The sequence below is a fragment of the Aquarana catesbeiana genome, linkage group LG03 (assembly GCF_042186555.1).
Source record: "Aquarana catesbeiana isolate 2022-GZ linkage group LG03, ASM4218655v1, whole genome shotgun sequence".
In the NCBI taxonomy this organism is placed as follows: Eukaryota; Metazoa; Chordata; class Amphibia; order Anura; family Ranidae; genus Aquarana; species Aquarana catesbeiana.
In genome coordinates, this window is record NC_133326.1 from 310,385,506 (window position 1) to 310,406,011 (window position 20,506).

The 20,506-nt window shown below is 41.7% G+C and overlaps 1 protein-coding gene across 3 annotated transcripts in view; it reads right to left on the bottom strand.

Annotated features, from left to right (window-relative positions):
• CFAP54 (cilia and flagella associated protein 54) overlaps positions 1–20,506 on the bottom strand; it is a 545,361-nt gene that overhangs the window by 259,624 nt on the left and 265,231 nt on the right. For 2 of the 3 annotated variants that reach the window (XM_073620266.1, XM_073620265.1), the window contains exons 33-34: positions 19,119–19,228; positions 11,440–11,670 (exon numbers count right to left, since the gene is read on the bottom strand). In XM_073620266.1, coding sequence (XP_073476367.1) covers positions 11,440–11,670; positions 19,119–19,228 — 341 coding nt within the window. The remainder of the gene's footprint in view (positions 1–11,439; positions 11,671–19,118; positions 19,229–20,506) is intronic. The other variant, XM_073620268.1, reaches the window with a different exon arrangement.

A 20,506-nucleotide genomic window follows, 5' to 3' on the forward strand; every position in this document is an offset into this window, starting at 1 on the left:
AGAGCTGGTTCTCAAATTTTCCAACAACAAAATCCATTGTTGGAAATTTCGATCGTGTGTACACAATTCCACGCACAAAATTCTACACATGCTCGGAATCAAGCAGAAGAGCCACACTGGCTATTGAACTTAATTTTTCTCGGCTCGTCATACGTGTTGTACATCACAGCGTTCTTGATGTGCGGAATTTCCGACAACATTTGTGCGACCGTGTGTATGCAAGACAAGTTTCAGCCAACATCCGTCAGAAATAAATCCACGGTTTTGCTGTCGGAAAATCCTATCGTGTGTACATAGCATTACACAGATCTGAACAGCCAAAAGGGTTTGCCATGGCATGGCCCGGCTAGCGTCCAGCACCATGTCACACATAAAGATCAATGCAACAATCATCTGGTCAATGCTATCAATAAGTTGAAAAAAAATGTCAGCAACCACCAGGTCCCTACTTAGGAATTATGACCAGTCAACCAAAGTTTAGGAAATCAGTGGAGAGGTGAACATAGGATGATCAAGGAATTATTAGGGTGAGACACAGGCATGTTGACTATAGGAAGAGTAGGCCAACACAAGCATCTGCATCAGAATCTACTGCGATAATGGTGGTAGGCATTTAACTCCCATAAAGCAGGCTTGCCAAAGAAAAGTCGATTTTATGGTGGCAGCAGTGGGGCCTTAAAAAGTCTGACACACCCATATGCACTTTGATTGGCACTACATATCACCTATCAGTGCACTGACATGTACAATCCTGCGAGAGTCATATAGGGGACAGGTTTGCATGTACTAAACCCTGGTAACACCGTGGCTGGTTGATGCTCTCTATTACCGCTGGCAATATGCAGACACACTGACAGGGACGTACAGTCAGGGAAGGCAGGTAAGGCAGAGCCTCAACTGCCATGAACATTAAAAAAAAAAATCGAGCTTTGAGGGTCGTAGCTCAGTGACCTGAGGTCACAGAGACCCCAGACAGCTTGGAGTCTTGGACCAATGGTAAAGTACCATTAGCCCCAGCTGTCCAATAAAAATGCTGCAGTGGAGGCACACCTCTCACTGCAGTGTCATAGAAGGGGCATGGGTCTAAAAGACATATGCTCCCTTCCAGCCAAGCCCTCTTAACTACAAGGAAAAAACATGGGTTTATGGGTATAAGATTTACCCACAATACCATGTTTTTCTCACACAGTTAAGAGGGAGAAATTGATTCTATTGATGCAGATCAGGGAAGAGACAACAAGCAAAAAAGAGAGCAAAAAGAGAGGGTATTTTTAATCTAAGCGGTACACCACTGACATAAGAAGAAATTGGAGTCCTAGATAAGGGGCTAAAATATGCACCTATGAAGAACTTGGACAAATTTCAAACCTATATAGGGATCCAAAAATATATAAGAAAGCTGAACATCAAAAAATATATAGCGCGTAACCCAACTAAAACCAGACTCTCAGTAGAAAGTAAGGAGATTCTACATAGCGTACTTAGGAAAAAATCAATTTTTAATCCCCCTGTGAACAACAATAAACATATTGAGGTGTTCAAAAAAATAGTACTACAAGATTTGAAGGACTTCAAGATAAAGAAAAAAGAAGAACCCAATTATGTGAAAAGTGGCATTAGGAAACTCACGAAAAGGAAGGACGTCGTTATCCCACCAGCGGACAAGGGAGGAGGATTTGTGATCCTCTCTAAAGCACAATATAATGACAGTATGACCAAACTGTTAGAGGATGAAAACACGTACAGTCGACTACCCAGCAATCCTGTATTTAGATGTAGAAAGAAATTTGAACAGGTTGTACAGCTCGGTTCAAAAAGGAATATATTGAATAAAAAAGAGGCCAAATTCCTAATACCTGAATCCTGTCGTACACCATTAATATATTCATTACCGAAGCTGCATAAAGATAAGGTGAACCCTCCCCCTAGACCGATAGTTAATGGGACAGATTCCCTTACTCTCAGAATTGAACAACTATTTACAGCCAGCTGTTCAAAATACAAGATTATATATACAATACATATACAATATTTGAGAGACACGAAGCAAGTGCTACAAATGCTAGAAAGGAAACCTAAGGAAGAAGGACCATAGAGTATCGCCACAGCGGACGTGTCCTCACTTTATATGGTAATACTTCATCATCAGGCATGTGAAGCTACAAAATGGGGCCTAAGAACACATACCACACTACCCTGCATTCAGAGAAAATTTCTCGACAAATGTCTAGACTTTTGCTTAAAGAACAGCTACTTCTGGTATAATTGCAATTATTAACATCAAAAAACAGGAGTTGCCATAGGAGCAAAATTTGCACCCAGTGTGGCGAGTCTATTTATGGCCCAATGGGAAGATGAAACTGTTCACGAAATACACCAACGGAACTTGTCCTTTTCAAAAGATATGACATTTTTTTTTTTATGGAGGGGGGAACAGAGTCAGTTTGTATATTTCCTGGAAAAAAATTAATAAGAATGATAGAAATATTAAATTAACTTGGGATATAAGTAAGAAGACCATATCATTCCTGGATTTAGAGATAATGCAAGAAGGATGCATACTCAGTTTAAAAACTCATTTCAAAAACGTAGATAAAAACAGCTATCTCCCATTGGAGAGCTGCCACCATCATAATTGGCTGTGCAATATTCCGAATGGCCAATTGATGCGTCTGTGACGAAACTGCACCCAAAGGAATGATTTTTTTAGCCCAAGCGGATAAAAAAGGACACAGATTCATCGATAAAGGATATAATAGTAAGCATATAAAAGAGAAAATATTAGAAGTGGCAGAAATGGATATACATCTTCAAGAACTTCTACCTCAGAACCCTAAGTTTATATACAAAAGGGCTCAGACGATAAGAGATAAGATTGTTAAGAATATCCCAGATCCACCCTCGGTTGGTTTTACGTTCTTTACGGGAAAAGGCTTCTTTCCATGCAAACAGTGTTTTGCATGCATTAAAACTAAACGCCCGGCTGAAAAGAAATTTACGTTTACCTCTATCAGTACAGGCAATACAGATGAGGTCAACGACTTCACATGTTGTAACACAGAAGGAGCTGTCTACGCTTTGGAATGTAGCTGTGGGCTACAATATATAGGGCGTACAAAAAGACCGCTTAAAGTATGCATTAAAGAACATGTACAGAACATTATTAAGGAAACATAGTGTCTCTAAACATTTTGCTACACATCATAACAAAGACCCCACCCAACTGAGATTTTGGGGCATCGAACCGTACAAAAAACATTGGCGCAGTGGTCATAAAGTAAGGACCCTTAGTCAGTTAGAGTCCAAATGTATTTTTATATTGGACACTTTTGCACCTCGGGGATTGAATATTGAATTCGACCTTAACTGTTTTATCAGTGATATTTAATAAAAGAAAATAATTTTAAGAATTTTTTAGGGTTAAATTGGTAGTTTTCATATATAAATATACTTATTATGGATTTTAATATATTTATTTTATCGATTTTTATTTTACTCTCCTCTCCTGTATATAAGATATGTTTTAATCATCTCATATCTATTTACCCAGGCACTGTTTTATGTATGCATGAGATATGTTGAGGCATCAACATCATTTCCGGGGCTCCAGCACCGTTTGTCTCATCCACTGCCTACACCGAAAGATAGACACACACTAAGAAATAATTTTTTCTTGACATCATTATATTTGCTGTGATACGGGTTATCTTAGTAATACATAACATCAAAACCAAATCTATTCTAGTGATTAGGATTGCAGATTGTGTGTTCAATATTAGTTTTAAGCTCTGCACAAAAAAAGCCTTTTTCGTTTGCTTATTATGGGCTACAAGAAAATGGCAGCGGTTGTAGTCTCATGAACATCTACTAAAAAATGGCCGCCATATTGTTTTAATTGTAGGACTTTAAGAAAATGGCTGCTCGTCAGCACATAACATTAAACCTATTTAAGGACACTTCCAGATAGTCCTATGTTCAAAAAAAGAGGAGCAAATCCTCAGTACAGTAAATAACCTGCAATTTACCCATGATATTCTGTCTTCTGAGCTGGTGAAAGGTGAACTGTCCTGATAACTCTGCAAGGAATCCTCAGATGTACTGGCCTGACCTGAATAGCAGTATCCTGTGCTAACTGGAGCACAGATGGGTTGTCACTGTCAGCAGCAGGACCATTGCAGAAAGAACACCTGTATACAAAATGAACTGGAAAAGCCTGTGCCTGTTGGCTAACTTTTGAGACTTACAATATTTTCATTATCTGGCATGAATTTACCAGTAGCTACAAACAGAAAAAAAAATCTTCCATTTCAAGTAAAAATTATAAGTCGTGCAAGTGGCTATTTAATATCCTTGATTTCCTTTTGTTGGGTTGTTTCATGTTGGACTGGTTTGCCTGTGTTGTTTGAGCGTTGTCACTCTTGAGTTTGGGCTGCTTTTAAACGTCCCCAGGTTGCTTATTATCATCCAAACTGTATCTCTCAATGGGCAACAGAGAAAGTAAGTTCTTTGTTTACTTTACGAGGCTTTTCATCATGTATTAAATGGATTTGGGACTTTTTTAGACATGCAGGCGTCTTTAGGTGTGATTTAAATGTTCATAATTCTATTGAGAGCCTGGCTTCTGTATCTAGAAGTTACACACTCCTCTTCGGGTGGCTGAACCCTCCCCTATGCAGCTCGTGTAATGTACATTGGGGTGCTAATGGCATTGCTAGCACCAGGCATCCAGGCATTGCCCCACTGCAATTGCTGGCACCTGCCTCCTCTCACACTGGTCTAATGCCCCATACACATGGTCAGAATTTCACACAGAAAAAGTCTGATGGGAGCTTTTCATCGCATATTCCGACCATGTATATGCCCCATCGGACTTTTTACGTTGAAAATTCAGACGGACTTAGAGAACATGTTCTATATTTTTCCGATGGAACAAATTCCAAACGGGAAAACCGCTCGTCTGTATGCTGTTCCGATGTACCAAAAATGACGCATGCTCTGAAGCAAGTTGTCCAGTCTTACGTGTTGTACGTCACCGTGTTCTTGGCGGTCAGAATTTGGTGTGACCGTGTGTATGCAAGACAGCTTGAGCGGAATTCCGTCGGAAAAACCTTCAGAGTTTATTCCGACAGCAAAACCGGTCTTGTGTACAGGGCATTACAGAGCTGGGGAAGCTTCCCCTAGGCTCCTCCTCGGCTCTGAGATGTTTTATGACAGACCTCAAGGAAGAGCTATGGAGGAAAGTCATCTCCCATCCCACATTGAAACATGCTGTATTCAGGGAGGGAGGAATAAAAGCATTTATGGTGGCATTTGTACAGGAAAGGGGATTGGGGGTTGTGCTGGGAGGGGAAGAGGATTTAGACCAGGAGGGGGGATGGGGGGAGCTTGTACTAGAAGGCCGATGTCAATCCTGTCAAGCATGGGTATTTGGGGGTGGGAGGCGAACTCTGTACTGGGAGATAAGCACGATTGGGGGGGGGGGGGGGGAGGAGTCATTTTTGGTTTACAGTGGCCAGTGACATATGCAGTCCTAAACTCTGCACTCTGTACGAAGCACATTCCTGAACATTGTACTCTGTACATAGCGTACTCCTGAACCTTGTATTCTGTACATAACACACCAGAACCCTGCACGCTTTACATAGCACATTCCTGAACCCTGCATTCTGTACATAGCACACTCCTGAACCCTGCGCTCTGTACAAAACGCACTCCTTAACTCTGCACTCTGTATGTAGCAAACTTCTGCTCCTCCTTAATACCCCTTTAAGACCCCTTTAAGACACTCTTAGTACAATTTGGCCACACCCACCATTTACTGCAGCATGCTCAAGATAGTAGTTAAATCCAACAGGGATTCCAAACCTTCTCTACTCTATTAAAAACAGATTTCCCCATCTACACAAATGAGATGGATGGAGGAATGCCTCTGCCAAGACACTGTACACATACAATAATACACTGATCAGCAGCTGCAGCTAAAAGGCAGAAACATCAGAAGAGAGCCTAGGGTATAATTTTTATATTTGTGAGCAAATCTTTAATCCAATTATAGTGTAATTCCGGGCTACATCTAACTAAGCTTAAAACTGATGCCACTCCCCTCCTAACTCATATTCTAACCAATCTGTAGACAGAAGATAAGTATATGCAGCTTCCTTTTATAGCGGGGTGGGCAATTCATTTTACCAAGGGGCTACATGAGAAACTGGGACTGCTGTGGAGGACCAAACTTAATCTGCTTATTCATTTTGGACCTGGGAAGGTCCATAACTACATAAACATATAGAAAACAAAAACCTGGCACTAGGAATACTAGCATAACTGCTCATGAAATTGCTCTCTTTCAGACGTACAGTCGGAGGTGGAAAAAACAGGCGGCTGAGCCATGGATTTACTGCCCTCTGGCCACCTAGTCAAACAGTAAAATAACAGCTGATTGAGGCTGCTCATATGCCACAGCTGCCGCCTTTTTCACTTGGGGTGCAGAGTTTGACAAGCGGCATCGTTTGTGAAACTTGCCCATTGATTTTAATGGGGCTGTGCCACAACCGGGTTCAGTGCATGTCAGTGTGGCACGGTGGTATAGCATTATAGGGTTAATTCAAGTGCTGAGAAGGCAACACCTCTCTGCCTGTCAAATGCCCTCTGAAAAGCACTTTCACTGGAGTGAAGAACAGCTGCACAGCTTCTGGGGTTTGCAGCACGCAGGCTCTAGGAAAAACTTTGCTAAGTAGCAGAGTGGCGGGAGAGTGGCAGGATGTCTCCTAGGCAAAGCTCCTGCCAGAACAGAGCTACCCCATTGTGTCAATTAGCTTTTCTCGCCTTCCTGTTCTTGCAGCTACTGTATCCACACCTGTCTGCGTGGCTTTCTGAGCCTGTCACCTTCTTCAATGAGGAAGCTGACAGGCTCAGAGAGGCATGCTGATAGTGGAGGCATCGAGGGCCAGATAGGGACAGCCAAAGGGCTGGATATGGCCCTGGGGCCCCAAGTTACCCAGGTCTATTCTACATAGTAGTTAGTACTGTATAAGTGTTAGGGGAGGGTGGGAGCCATTTTAATCTTAGTAAAATCTTCACTGGAATTATTTGCCTGCGCGCAGTGGTTGTACTGCAAGTGGGCGGCAGCTTCAGGATGGGCGACGTACCTGTACGTCATTATTATTATTAAAGGTACTTATATAGCGCTGTCAATTTACGCAGCACTTTACATATACATTGTACATTCACATCAGTCCCTACCCTCAAGGAGGTTACAATCTAAGGTCATGGCCTTTCTTCCGGGTTCAGGGCGACCATGCGTGCACTCCCTGCTGACTCGTGCTGTGATTGGACACAGCATGAATTTGGCAGCTGTACTCGGTCAGTGATTTTGGCTGTGGCCAATCACACACAGAGTTCTGTGTTTACAAAAACACAGAACTCTGTGTACAGGGAACAGTGTTCTGTCTGTTTATTCTCCCTTTATTCTCCCTGCAAAGCGTCAGTGTCAATCATCTATGACTCTGCCTACACCATATTAGTGCAGAAAAAATACACATCTGATGTTTAATAAAGATTTATAAGAAGCTTTAAAATCGTTTTGTGTTATTTATAATTTAATTTGAAAAGCTGATCTGAAACTTTTTTTTTTTTTTTAGTCATGCGTCATGGTACAGCACCAATCAGGGCTGGCCAAACACAGACTCACACTCGCAGAAGCTAAAGAACAGAGAAAGATCATGTGACCACACAGCAATGCAGGAATACGGTCTTAGAAGATTAAAAAAAATAATATTACAGTGGCGTGATATATATGATTTATGTAAATGAATTAGGGCAAATTCTCTGATTAGTATCACTTTAAATATATATACATCATGGGAACATTCACACTCCTACATTGCTTGAAACCACTTCTCTTCTCTGCTACTGACCACCTATATGACATAATCTCTCCCCTGTTCTGTCCTGACCTGGCCACCTCTGTCTACAACAGTTCACTCTCATCATCACTGGATGCACTTGCTCCTCTAACCACACGCAGAATCAGGCCCCTTCCGTTACAACCCTGGCAAACTGACAACACTAGAAATATCAAGAGACATTGTCGTGCTCTTGAACGACTGTGGCGTGAAACCAAATGCCTGCAAGACTTCCCCCTATACAAATCTGCCCTTCTAAAATACATTTCCTGCCTCCATGCTGCCAAACAAGCCTACTTTGTCTCTCTTATTAATACCTTGTCATCCAGTCCCCGTCGGCTCTTTTCAACCTTTAACTTTCTGCTTCGTCCCCCACCCCCTGTAACCACTAACTCACTCACTGCCCAAGAGATTGCCAATCACTTCAAAGACAAGATTGATGCAATTCGTGAGGACACCTCCACTGTGCGTACATCTTCCCCACCCAACATACTTTGCCTAACAGCACATTCAACACTCTTCTCTTTTGAATTGGCTACTACTGAAGAGGTTACAAAACTTTTCTCAGATGCCCACCTAACCAATTGTCCCTTGGATCCTGTTCCCTCACAACTACTACGGTCACCCTCTTCTTCTATCCTATGCTCCCTCTCTCACATCTTCAATCTCTCTCTCTATAGTGGCATCTTCCCCTCCCCTCTAAAACATGCGCAGATCACTCCCATACTTAAAAAGCCCTCACTGGTCCCCACCAAACTGAACAACTTAAGACCCATCTCATTGCTCCAATTCACCACTAAACTTCTAGAACGCTTAGTCTACAACCGTCTTAGCTCCTACCTCAGTGAAAATAACCTTCTTGACCCCTTACAGTCTGGCTTTCGCTCGCAGCACTCCACGGAAACTGCCTTACTAAAACTCACTAACGTTTTACTGACTGCTAAAACCAACTGCCAGTACTCCATACTACAACTACTTGACCTCTCTGCGGCCTTTGATACTGTTGACCACCCGCTCCTTCTTAATAAAACTACATTCCCTTGGCCTCCGGGATTCTGCTCTATCCTGGTTCTCTGCCTATCTATCACAGTGCTCCTGCAGTGTCACCTACAACTCTGTCTCCTCCTCTCCATTTCCCCTTTCTGTGGGGGTCCCCCAAGGCTTTGTTCTTGGACCCCTTCTCCTCTCTATCTACACCTCCTCCCTTGGTCACTTGATAACTGCCCATGGCTTCCAATACCACTTATACGCCGATGGTACCCAAATCTGTCTACTCACCTCACCCCTTCAGTCTCCTCTCGCATTACTAACTTACTGACATATCAGCATGGATGTCGCACCACTTCCTTAAACTAAATCTTTCTAAAACTATTAATATCCCCCCCGCCCATGCCCCCCTCCATGACTTGTCCATCAAAATCAACAATGCAACTATCAGTTCCTCCCCTCACGCCAGGGTACTAGGTGTAATCCTAGACTCTGACTTGTCATTTCAGCCTCAAATCCAATCGTTGTCAAAAGTTTGTAGAATTCACCTCTGTAACATCTTTAAAATTCGCCCCTTTTTAACAAATGAAACCACCAAGCTCCTCATTCACTCCATTGTTATCCCTCGCCTTGACTATTGCAACTCCCTTCTCACTGGCCTGCCTCTCCATAGGCTATCCCCTCTTCGGTCTATCATGAATGCTGCTGCCAGACTTATACACCTTACCAGCCACTTAGTGTCTGCCAACCCTCTCCTCCAATCCCTACACTGGCTCCCAATCACCCAGTGAATTAAATTAAAAATACTAACCACAACATACAAAGCCATTCATAACTCTACCCCGAGCTACATCGCCAATCTTGTCTCCAAATATCACCCAAATCGTCCTCTCCGCTCTTCTCAAGACCTCCTACTCTCAAGCTCTCTTGTCTCCTCCTCTCATGCTCATCTCCAGGATTTCTCCAGAGCCTTTCCCATTCTCTGGAACTTGCTACCTCCACCTGTCCGGCTATCCCCTACTCTTGCTACCTTCAGGCGATCCCTGAAAACTCATCTTTTCAGGAAAGCCTATAACGTCTCGAACTAATCTTTTACCACTTCCATCAGCTCATTCCTCACAGTTACAACCTTTTGTACCACCTGCCCCACCCTATTAGATTGTAAGCTCTTCTGAGCAGGGCCCTCTTAATCCTCTTGTATTTTATTGTATTATAACTGTATTGTCTCCATTTTATATTGTAAAGTGATGCGTAAACGGTTGGCGTTATATAAATCCTTTATAATAATAATAATAATAATAATACACAGTATAAGCTATAACTATTGCAAGTTTTTTTTTATTGTTGTTTTTTTTTTTTTTTTTTACTATAACTGAGCAAATTTTTTTAAAGCGAAGTTACACCCACATTTCCATGTTTGCACCATCCGCTTCATAGCAGCAAGTTAAAACCACACTGTACCTTTTTATCTTTTGGCCTAATTTACCTTATTTCCATGGGGTAATCTGCTTTCTTCCTGTTTAGCACCGCCGCTGCGAGGTATGTAATTTTTGCGATCGGATTGTGCCCTCCTGAAGGCTTCACTGCTGGTTTCCCTTACTAGCAATGCCGGTGCCTACACCTGAAGCCGATGGATGGATGAGCTTGGGGTGCCGACATCACAAGCTCCCTGGACAGGTAAGTGTCTTTATATTAAAAATCATCAGCTGCAGTATTTGTAGCTGCTGACTTAAAACAACATTTCCCCCAGGCTGGAACTCTGCTTTAAGCTGGAGTTCAGGTTTGAAGGGTTTTTTTTTCCTTTCTTTTCTGCAAGCAGGGTAAGCACCTGAATTTGACCTGGGACCAGCCTCATACAGTTCACTGCACAGTAGAGTTCAAACTGGGAGAGGCAACACAAGAATTTAGTCAACTGTGCCGCAATGCTTACATGGTAACAGGGAACATGCTGGTAGAAGGAGAGAGCAGAGTGACAAAGAAATTAGCTAATCAGTCTATTGGTCTTTCTTTCACCTTCCTTGTACCTTCCCCAGTGACAGCCTGGGGAAGGTACAAGATGTGTAGGAGATACATAACTGCAACAGAGAAAAATAGGGTCTCCTGTGCTGCCAGACAAGGCTGTGCATCTGTGTATTTAGCAGTTTGCCTTTAGCTTTAAAATCAGGCAAGGCACAAAGTTGTAGTATGCAAAAGTTGCCTATAAAGCTGTGAAAAGTAGCAGAGACTAATGGCCTAGCCTCTGCAGCTGTGTTAAGAAAGAAACACTACAACATAGCAAAATTACAAAGTTTGTGATCACATTCCCATTAACAGACTGCAACAAAGAGAAAAAGAAAAGGTCACCCGGTGGCCAATTTGTCCTTCCTGCATTAAAGGGACTAACAAGACAAGATAATATTTAAGTTTGTAAACTTTAGGCCAGGGTCTACCATGTCTCTTCATTACCTGCGGATCTAACAGTAATTGCTTGTTTCTTGCTAATAAAATGAAAGAATACTAATGAAAGACATTTGTTGTTAGGCAACTCACGTGTCGCGCTATGCCTTACCTGTGAATGCTCTGGGTACACACCACTTCTTCACTGCACAGCTGACTAAGCTTTTTCTTAAACAAGCTGAAGTGAGTTAGTGCCAGGATTAGATTCATTTGAGCTCTCCATGGCATTTCTTCTATGCTGGCTTGTATAAGTCTTTTACGTTTTATATATCTACCAACAATAGGTGTCAGCAGTACGGTCAAGGTTGTAAAAGCTTTTTTTTCAAGCTCTTCTCCTGAAAGTCTAAAACAAAAGAAGAAAAAACAGCTTTATATGAGTATAGATTTAAGTAAAATGCTGAACAGTACAAATTTCAAAGGATAGTATTTTTAGTTTTATTAACCTGATTAATAGTGAAGGGTGATTGCTTTATGTTTTATAACTTTTTGTATTTTTTTTCTGTATATCTTTTTATGTCTAGGCTCAACAATCACAATACTTATGCAACTATCATAAAGAATGAAAAAAATAATGAAAGTGTATGTATGGGAAAAATTTAAAAAAGAGTCCCCCACCCCACAAAAAAATACAAATACTGTAGCTGCTGGCTTTTACTATTATGCCGCGTACAGACGATTGGACATTCCGACAACAAAATCCTGGATTTTTTTCCGACGGATGTTGGCTCAAACTTGTCTTGCATACATATGGTCGAACAAATGTTGTCGGAAATTCCGATCGCCAAGAACGCGGTGACGTACAACACATAAGGCTCTTCTGCTTGATTTTGAGCATGCGTGGAATTTTCTGCGTCGGAAGTTCCGACAACAAATGTCCGATGGAGCCTACACACAATCAGAATTTCCGACAACAAGCTCACATTTGTTGTCAGAAATTCCAACCGTGTGTACGCGGCATTAGGATACTTACCTGTCCAGGGATCCAGCAGTGCCCTCACCCGGGCCGATTCTTGAATCAGCTCTCGGGTACTACTGCCGCCATCTTGGCTAAGGGAGACGGGAAGTGAAGCCTTGAAGCCTAAAGCGCCCCGAAAATGCTGCTTGCAGGACCTTTTTTAACGTCCCCCAAGGGCACTGCTCCAGTGTGAAAGCACCCGGGTTTTCACACTGGAGTGACAAGAGAGGCACTTTACAGACGCTTTGCAGGCGCTATTTTTAGCTCTAAAATGCCTGTAAAGCGAATCAGTACGAAAGGAGCCATAGGCTCCTTTCGCACTGATTCGCTTCACAGGCGCTAAAGTGCTAAAAATAGCTCCTGCAAAGCTCCCCGAAAGAGCTGCTCAATGCACCCCAGTATGAAAGCCCCGAGGGCTTTCACACTGGAGCGGTGCGCTTGCAGGGCGGTCAAAAAAGTCCTGCAAGCCACATCTTTGGAGCGCTGTAGGAGCGGTGTATTTACCGCTCCTAAAGCGCCCCTTCCCATTGAAAACAATGGGGCAGCGCTGCAAACCCACCCACAAAGCACCTGCAGCGGCAGTTTGCGGGTGTTTTTAACCCTTTTTCGTCCGCTAGCGGGGGTTAAAACCGCCCCACTAGCGCTGCTAAAACTACAGTAAAGCGGCGCTATATTTAGCACCGCTGTACCGCCAGCGCCCGACACGCCTCAGTGTGAAAGTAGCCTAAAAGTGATCTTGCAGAGAATCCACCACTGGGATCACTTTTATCAGAAAGCGGACCACCTGAGGAAAAAGATACCGGGCTTATGGCATCTAGCTGCAGCCATAACTCCGGTATTTAACAGTAAAGTAATAACGTATATTTACAGTTCACAGGCAGTCAGCACAGACAAAACTTGAGGAATGTAAATGTGTTGCAGAGATGGTTTTTTTCTTTATAGATTTTTGTCCACACACGCATTATTATTTCGTTCTTTCTGGCTTCCTTTATTTTCTGAACTTTCCTCCATTCTTATACTGGTCAAATCAATCATGGATTTGATCTTTTCAAATGATCTTTCACACAAAAAGAGAATGTTCAACGCAAGGAAAAAATATTCAAGGCCATGTTTACACTTGCAGTTGGGGGGGAGGAAGGGGGGGCTGTAACCACGCTGTTGAGTTTTTATTGCATTTAAAAGTTTAAAATGTTGAACAAGTTTACACTACTTAATATTCAAGATCAGCATTCATATAAGCATCAAAACCATACACATCATAATTATCACCCAAAAAAAAAAGCAAAAAATATGAAAGCAAACAATTAAGCATCAACAATGATATTTAATGGTAATTAGTAATGAGAAAAGAGTGTAAATAATCAATGAGATTTAAGTAATGAGGAATGAACAGAAAATAATGAATAATAATGGGTAAATAAAGGGCTGTCAAACAATGAACTAAGTCAGACTGAAGCCAGCCATAGGTATCAGATGACAAAGGATCTTTACAACAAAGGTGAGCAGGAGGACATCCTTGGCATTAGATTTGTCAGACAAAAAGCAGTCATATCAGCCAAGAAATCCAAACTGGCTGATTAATTGTGCCCCCAAGATCAGCATGGTGGTGTATGGGGAAGCCACAGAAAAGTATTGTCTGTCTGAAGATTGGACTAAAACTGGTTGGAACTGTTGACAATCATCTTAATAGAAACTTTAAGCAAATATGTAAATGCATGTTTAAAATACATATATGAGAGCTGTTTTACCTGTCAGAGTAGCTGACTTCTGCTCAGCCTTATACAGCCTTGCTGCAGTTCATAGGCAGCCTACAGAACTGATTTTTCTCTGCTACAAAGAAACGAGGCCTTGTCCTTGTCTCCAGCAACAAAAGGGGCAAACTGATGAGCTCAACTACCTGCTAAGCCTGGGTGGAACGAAAAAAAAAAACTGCTGTACCAACTATGCAAAGTTTGTACAGCGATCTCCACCGCTGAGCAGTTGTGTTCCGACAGGGGAATGCTCCCCCCCCTCGGCAGAACACTCCGATCAGTGCTCTCTAACATTGCCTGAGAGCGCTGATCAGGAGTCGGTCGGCTGCTGGTTTTTGAGCATGCTCGGCCAGCTTCTGTGGGACTGACCGACATACACGTGGCCGAATGTCGGTCGTAGCTCATGTACCTTTTTTTTTTTTTTTTTTGCACTGAACAAAATGAATTTTATGTTGCCTGTTTTGCCATGCTTGTAGTGCGACAAAATGGGGTTGCTATTCGCGTTTGGGGTGTCATTAACTGCTTCAGCCCCGGAAGAATTTACCTCCTTCCTGACCAGAGCACTTTTTTCGACACTGCGTCGCTTTAACTGACAATTGCGCGGTCGTGCAATGTTGTACCTAAACAAAATTGACGTCCTTTTTTTTCCCACAAATAGAGCTTTTTTTGGGTGCTATTTGATCGCCTCTGCAGTTTTTATTTTTTGCGCTATAAACAAAAAAAAAGCGACAGTTTTGAAAAAAAAACTATATTTTTTACTTTTTGCTTTAATAAATATCCCCCAAAAATATATAAAAAAAACAATTTTTTTCCTCAGTTTAGGCCAATATGTGTTCTTCTACATATTTTATTTTTGGTAAAAAAATAAAATAAAATCGCAATAAGCGTATATTGATTGGTTTGTGCAAAAATTATAGCATCTACAAAATAGGGGATAGATTTATAGCATTTTTATTATTATTTTTGTTTTACTAGTAATGGCGGTGATCTGCAATTTTTATTGTGACTGCGACATTATGGCGGACACATCGGACAATTTTGACATATTTTTGGAACCATTGGCATTAATACAGCGATCAGTGCAATTAAAAATGCATTGATTACTGTAAAAATGTCACTGGCAGTGAAGGGGTTAGCTATGTTCCCTGGGAGGTGATTCTAACTGAAGAGGGAGGGACTAACTACAGGAAGTGGCAGATCGTGGCTCCTAGCTAATAGGAACACACGATCTGTCACTCCTGTCAGAACAGAACAGGGAAGTGTGTGTTTACACACATTCGTCCCTGCTCTGTGTCTCCTGGTCACGATCGCTTGTGGCCGGTGGTCATCGCGACTATCGGCCACGAGCATCGACACCCCCGCTGTGCAGCGGGTGCGCGCCAGCTATCCAGACCCCGCAAGATCACGTACAGTAACGTGACTTCGCGCAGGGGAGCCAGCCTGCCGCAGTACAACTGCGGCGGCTGATCCAGAAGCGGTTAAGAAAAAATGGCCCCGCGTGCACGATGGATGTTTTTCCGTCTTTTTCACATTGTTCTGTAAATGCGCATTTCTGCCCACATTTGCAGCCTAAGATAAGTAGGACAAGTAATTTATTTGTGCAGAAGAGGTGTTTCTAGCAGAAATGTTCTGCTTTGGGTGAGAAAAACTGTGTGCCTGTAGGTTCCAGTTAGGAGTTTTCACATTCTCCCTGTACCTGTGTGGGTTTCCTCTGGGATTTCTGGTTTCCTCCCACACTCCAAAGTCATGCTGGTAGTGTAATTAGTTCTTGTCTAAATTGGCTCTAGTATGGTTTTCTACTGAGCACACTCAAGATAGCTGCTTCACAATCTGCCCAAACAGCAGATAAAGTGCTTTTTTCATCAGGGAAAAAAGCTCTATAGAAATATAAACTAATTCACCACTTGCCAAATGCCCTATAGCAGATATACTGCTACAGGACAGCCGTTGTATGCAGGATCATGTATATATGTGTTCCTGCACTTCCAGTTAGCGGGAACGAAAGCATGCCGCCGCGGCTCGTTCCCACTGTGTTTATACATAGCAAGGGCAGATCAGCAGGTACCGCGGATTTGATGTCCGCCAGCACCCGCCGATCATTCGGGACAGAGGAAGAATGGCAGTCAACAAGGCAGATTGCCGTTCTGTCAGTAGGAAAGGCATGGATCCTGTATTTCTTGCAAAGCAGGGACAACTATCTATGCCTTCCCCTGGTAAAAGCACCACCCAAACTGTACAAAAACACTGGCTAGGCACACTGTTAACCCTTCAATCGCCCTTAATGTTAACCCCTTCCCAGCCAGTGTCATTAGTACAGTGAAAGTGCATATTTTTAGCAATGATCACTGTATTGGTGTCACTGGTTCCCAAAAAAGTGTCAAAAGTGTCAGTTAGTGTCCAATTTGTCTGCCGCAATATTGAAGTCCCGCTATAAGTCGCTGATCGCCACCATTGCTAGTAAAAAAAAAAAAATAATTACATGAAAAATTTCCATAAATATATCCCATAGTTTGTAGACGCTATAACTTTTGCACAAACCAATCAATATACGATTATTGTTTTTTTTTTTTTTACCAAAAATATGTAGCAGAATACATATTGGCCTAAATTGATGAAGAAATTCGATGTTTTACATTTTATTATTGGAAATGTTTTATAGCAGAAAGTAAAAAATATTGTTTTTTTTTTTTTTCAAAACTGTCTGTCATTTTTTGTTCATAGCGCAAAAAAATAAAAACCGCTATGGTGATCAAATACCACCAAAAGAAAGCTCTATTTGTGGGAGAAAAAGGACATACATTTTATTTGGGTACAGTGTCGCACCACCACGCAATTGTCAGTTAAAATAACGCAGTACCGTATCGCAAAAAATGACCTGGTCATGAAGGGGGGTTAAATCTTCCGGAGCTGAACTGATTAATAAAATATTAACCAGATATAGCAAGCAATTGGAAAAAAGGCAAAAAAATGGGGAAAAAAAAAACAAAAGTACAAAAAAATAGTGACTATGACATAATGTAATGTGCTCCAATCACCAAAATAAATATTTTCAAGTTGTGTGTATCACAGTGGTACCATATAAAGCTTTGAAAACCCTGGTATAAGGAAGACTCCTATCACTAAGCTCTCGGTAGACTTTCAGTGTACTCTATCACAGTGCACCACACGTAACAGCAGATATCGGAATTGTACCATTTCCTGCAATCAGGGCTTTTTTTCTCAAACAATAGGTGCTGGAATATAGCACTATTCGGACGTGCAGGCATTTCTCCATTTACTATGATGTTCCCCATGGATCTGAGGTCTGATATGTGACAGTTCATAACCTAGGACCCCCTTACACAGGAGACACCACAAGCGCTGTCTGGTCTATGCTGTAACCTCAGTATAGTTAGGTAAGGGGCCATTATCTACCACTAGAGGATTGTTGCATGGAGAAGATTCTGTTATACACTTCACATTCACAACTCTTCTGAACAAATGATATTTAAACCCAGCTGCCATCTGCACGACTTAATTGTTTGTCATCACCAATGAAGCATTGAAGTTGTTTTGTTGCTGCACTAAGTCATTTTTACTGAACTGTATTATTGGCTTTTTAAGTTTGAGCACCCCCTGCTGGCACTGGACAATAAACTGCATGATGCACATTTATTAAGATCACTTTGGACATTCATTGTAACAGTGTATGATTTGGTATTTTTTGCTTTCATGGTATTTAGTTTTTAGCTATCCATTTATTTATATGAATCACGGTCGATTGAACTATAATAATTTCCAGATATTAACTTACAGCACTTTGGATTGGCACTTAATGTCACAGCGACAATCATCACTTTATTGAAAAAAATATTTTGTTTTTTATGTTTTATTTCTGGTGACTTCACGATGTTTTTACTTTCTTTACTTAAGCCGAGATATATCTATGTATAGTCCTTTTCGGTGTGTTCCACTATTTACCTATTATTTTTTATGCACATACTGCCTGCACGTCCAAATAGTGGTATATTTCTCACTGTGGTCTAGATCACCACCCTATATCTCAGTGGAGGCATAAGTCAAGCCCCCTACCCGAGGATATCCAGTACACCTATAGATTGTAGTTTATTGTAGGATTAGCGCAGCACCATCCCCATTTGTCAGTTAAAATTGACACTAGGAGCCAGGCTGGACCCTATTCGGTGCAGGCTGCTTTTCCCTATCCAAAATTACCTACACCACCACTGCTTGGTAGCGCAGGAATAATATACCCTATATAATAGGTGCTGGAACTCAACCAAAACCCCTCTACCCACATACACCCTCAAATTACATCAAATAGTGGGTGTGGTCAGTCAAATTTCACGAACAGTAGGAGGGTCTTAAAGGGGCATTAAATACCAGGATTGCATTACATACAGAGTGCAGAGTTCAGGGGGGTTACACACAGAGTGCAGAGCCGTCGCTTGTAAACACAGAAACCAGACTTCTGTGTTTAGAAGTGATTGTGGTGAGCAGGCACCAAAGGGTCTGAGCCAGAGGTGGTGGAACTGAGTTCCACTAGTTCCCCCTGAAAAAAAGCCCTGCATACAGCAGGGGTAGGCAACCTGGGGCCCTCCAGCTGTTGCAGAACTACAAATCCCATCATGTCTGTGGGAGTAATTGTAACTGCCAGCCTTGCAATGCCTCATGGGAAATGTAGTTCCACAACAGCTGGAGGGCCCCTGCTATACAGTATATGGTTTACATGCAGTGTGCAGGTGCGGTAAACCACAATGAAATGCTGGTGTTTAGACAAGATCTAAGTTGGCAAGCTGGCAAAGCTGTCAGCATATTTTGTTTTTGAAAGTAAAAGTTTTGTTTCAAATTGCTGTGTTCATTAGATTGATGTGCTCAGACCATGGTTTATGGAGGCAACAACACAATTACTTCTAATTACACTAATGACTGCATACATTTGCACTAAAGACATCATTTAGGCATTACTTTAAATGCTTATAATTTCCTCTAGGAACATATAATTTAAAAATATTACCACTTCTAAATTAATACACTCAAATTTCCCACAACCACAAAGCTGGAACAGAATCCAGATAGAATACTGACTTGTGAAGATGCAAGCTCTGAGTCTTCTTTTTTGGCCGTGCTTTGACATTTTCTGATCTTTTTGCCACATTTTGCTTTGTTGTCTGCTTGACTGTTGATGAAGCCTGTTCCTTAAAATAAAAGAGATGACGGTTTTATCTAGATGCCAAGAAGAGCTGCAACAATATATTTTTTTTTTTATATGTTGGAGGGGATCAAAGTGTCTGCATTGATAACAGGAACTAGATGTTTTTTTGCAAGCCAGACATTGAAAGCAGAATGCTGACTGGTTGCTATGGGCCAGTGCTTTTCAGAAACAGGCTTCCACTGGTTTGGAGATCAATCTCTTTTGAAAATCACTCTTTAGCACATCTGCACTGCAAAGAAATAAAAGCACTGTTGAAAGGACATACTGTATGTTTTTTTTTATTATTATTAATGTATTTAATGCATTCTGACTGCCGATAGTCGCACTGTCTGAATACAATGTCTCGGGAGGAGGGTCTTATGGGTGGGATTCCCCCACTGGCTAAAAAAAAGGCCTGTTTCAAATGGCTTCAGCTTGTATTACAGCAGTATGAAAAGCAAACTTTTATAAAACTTTCAGGAAACTTTTGGCAAGTTTAGAGTAGCTTTCTCTAAGCCCTTAAAGCCCCCTTTAGCTCCTGTTTAGGAGTGTTATTCACAGATCCTAATGGGAGTGCTGATTGTCATTTTAAACAAGCTGCTAGTTGGTGTTTCAACAAGCTTCAAGTAGTGCTGAAGCCTGCTAGCAGCTTAACGTGGCAATCAGCATACGCTAAGGATCTGTGTTCAACATTTTCAAAAAGGAACCAAAGGGCGCTTTAAAAGCTTCAACAAAGCTTGCTGAAAGCTCTGTAAATGCTTTGTAAAAGCTTAATGTTCACACTGCTCTTTTACAAGCTGAAGCATATATGAAACAGGCCTTAAGCCATACATAGACGGATCAAAATTAAATCCGTGTATGGGAAGGTTGGTTGTACTAAAGTCGATCCATCGATCGACCTCAGTGCAACCAGCCTGTCGTTTTTCTTTTTTGCCTAATCACTGCCAGCAGGTATAGCCGCCAGCAGTGATCATTGTATTCTGCCAATGGGGAAGGCCACTATAATGACTCCCTCTAGCTGTTTAACAGCTATTGAGATCAGCCACACAAGGAATGTAATACACATTAGTAATATTTTTTACATTCAGTAGGTTTTCCATGTATATCTAAAAAAATCACTTTAAAGACTATCCATTTTCTATAACATCAAAAGCAGAGACACAAAATGATTTAGGGGTGAGGTTAAATGTTAAGTTTAGTGGAAGTGATAAGACCCAGTGTTAAGGTGGGGGTGATTAGGGGCATGTTAGAGGTTAGCGTGATGGGTAGTAACCATGTAATT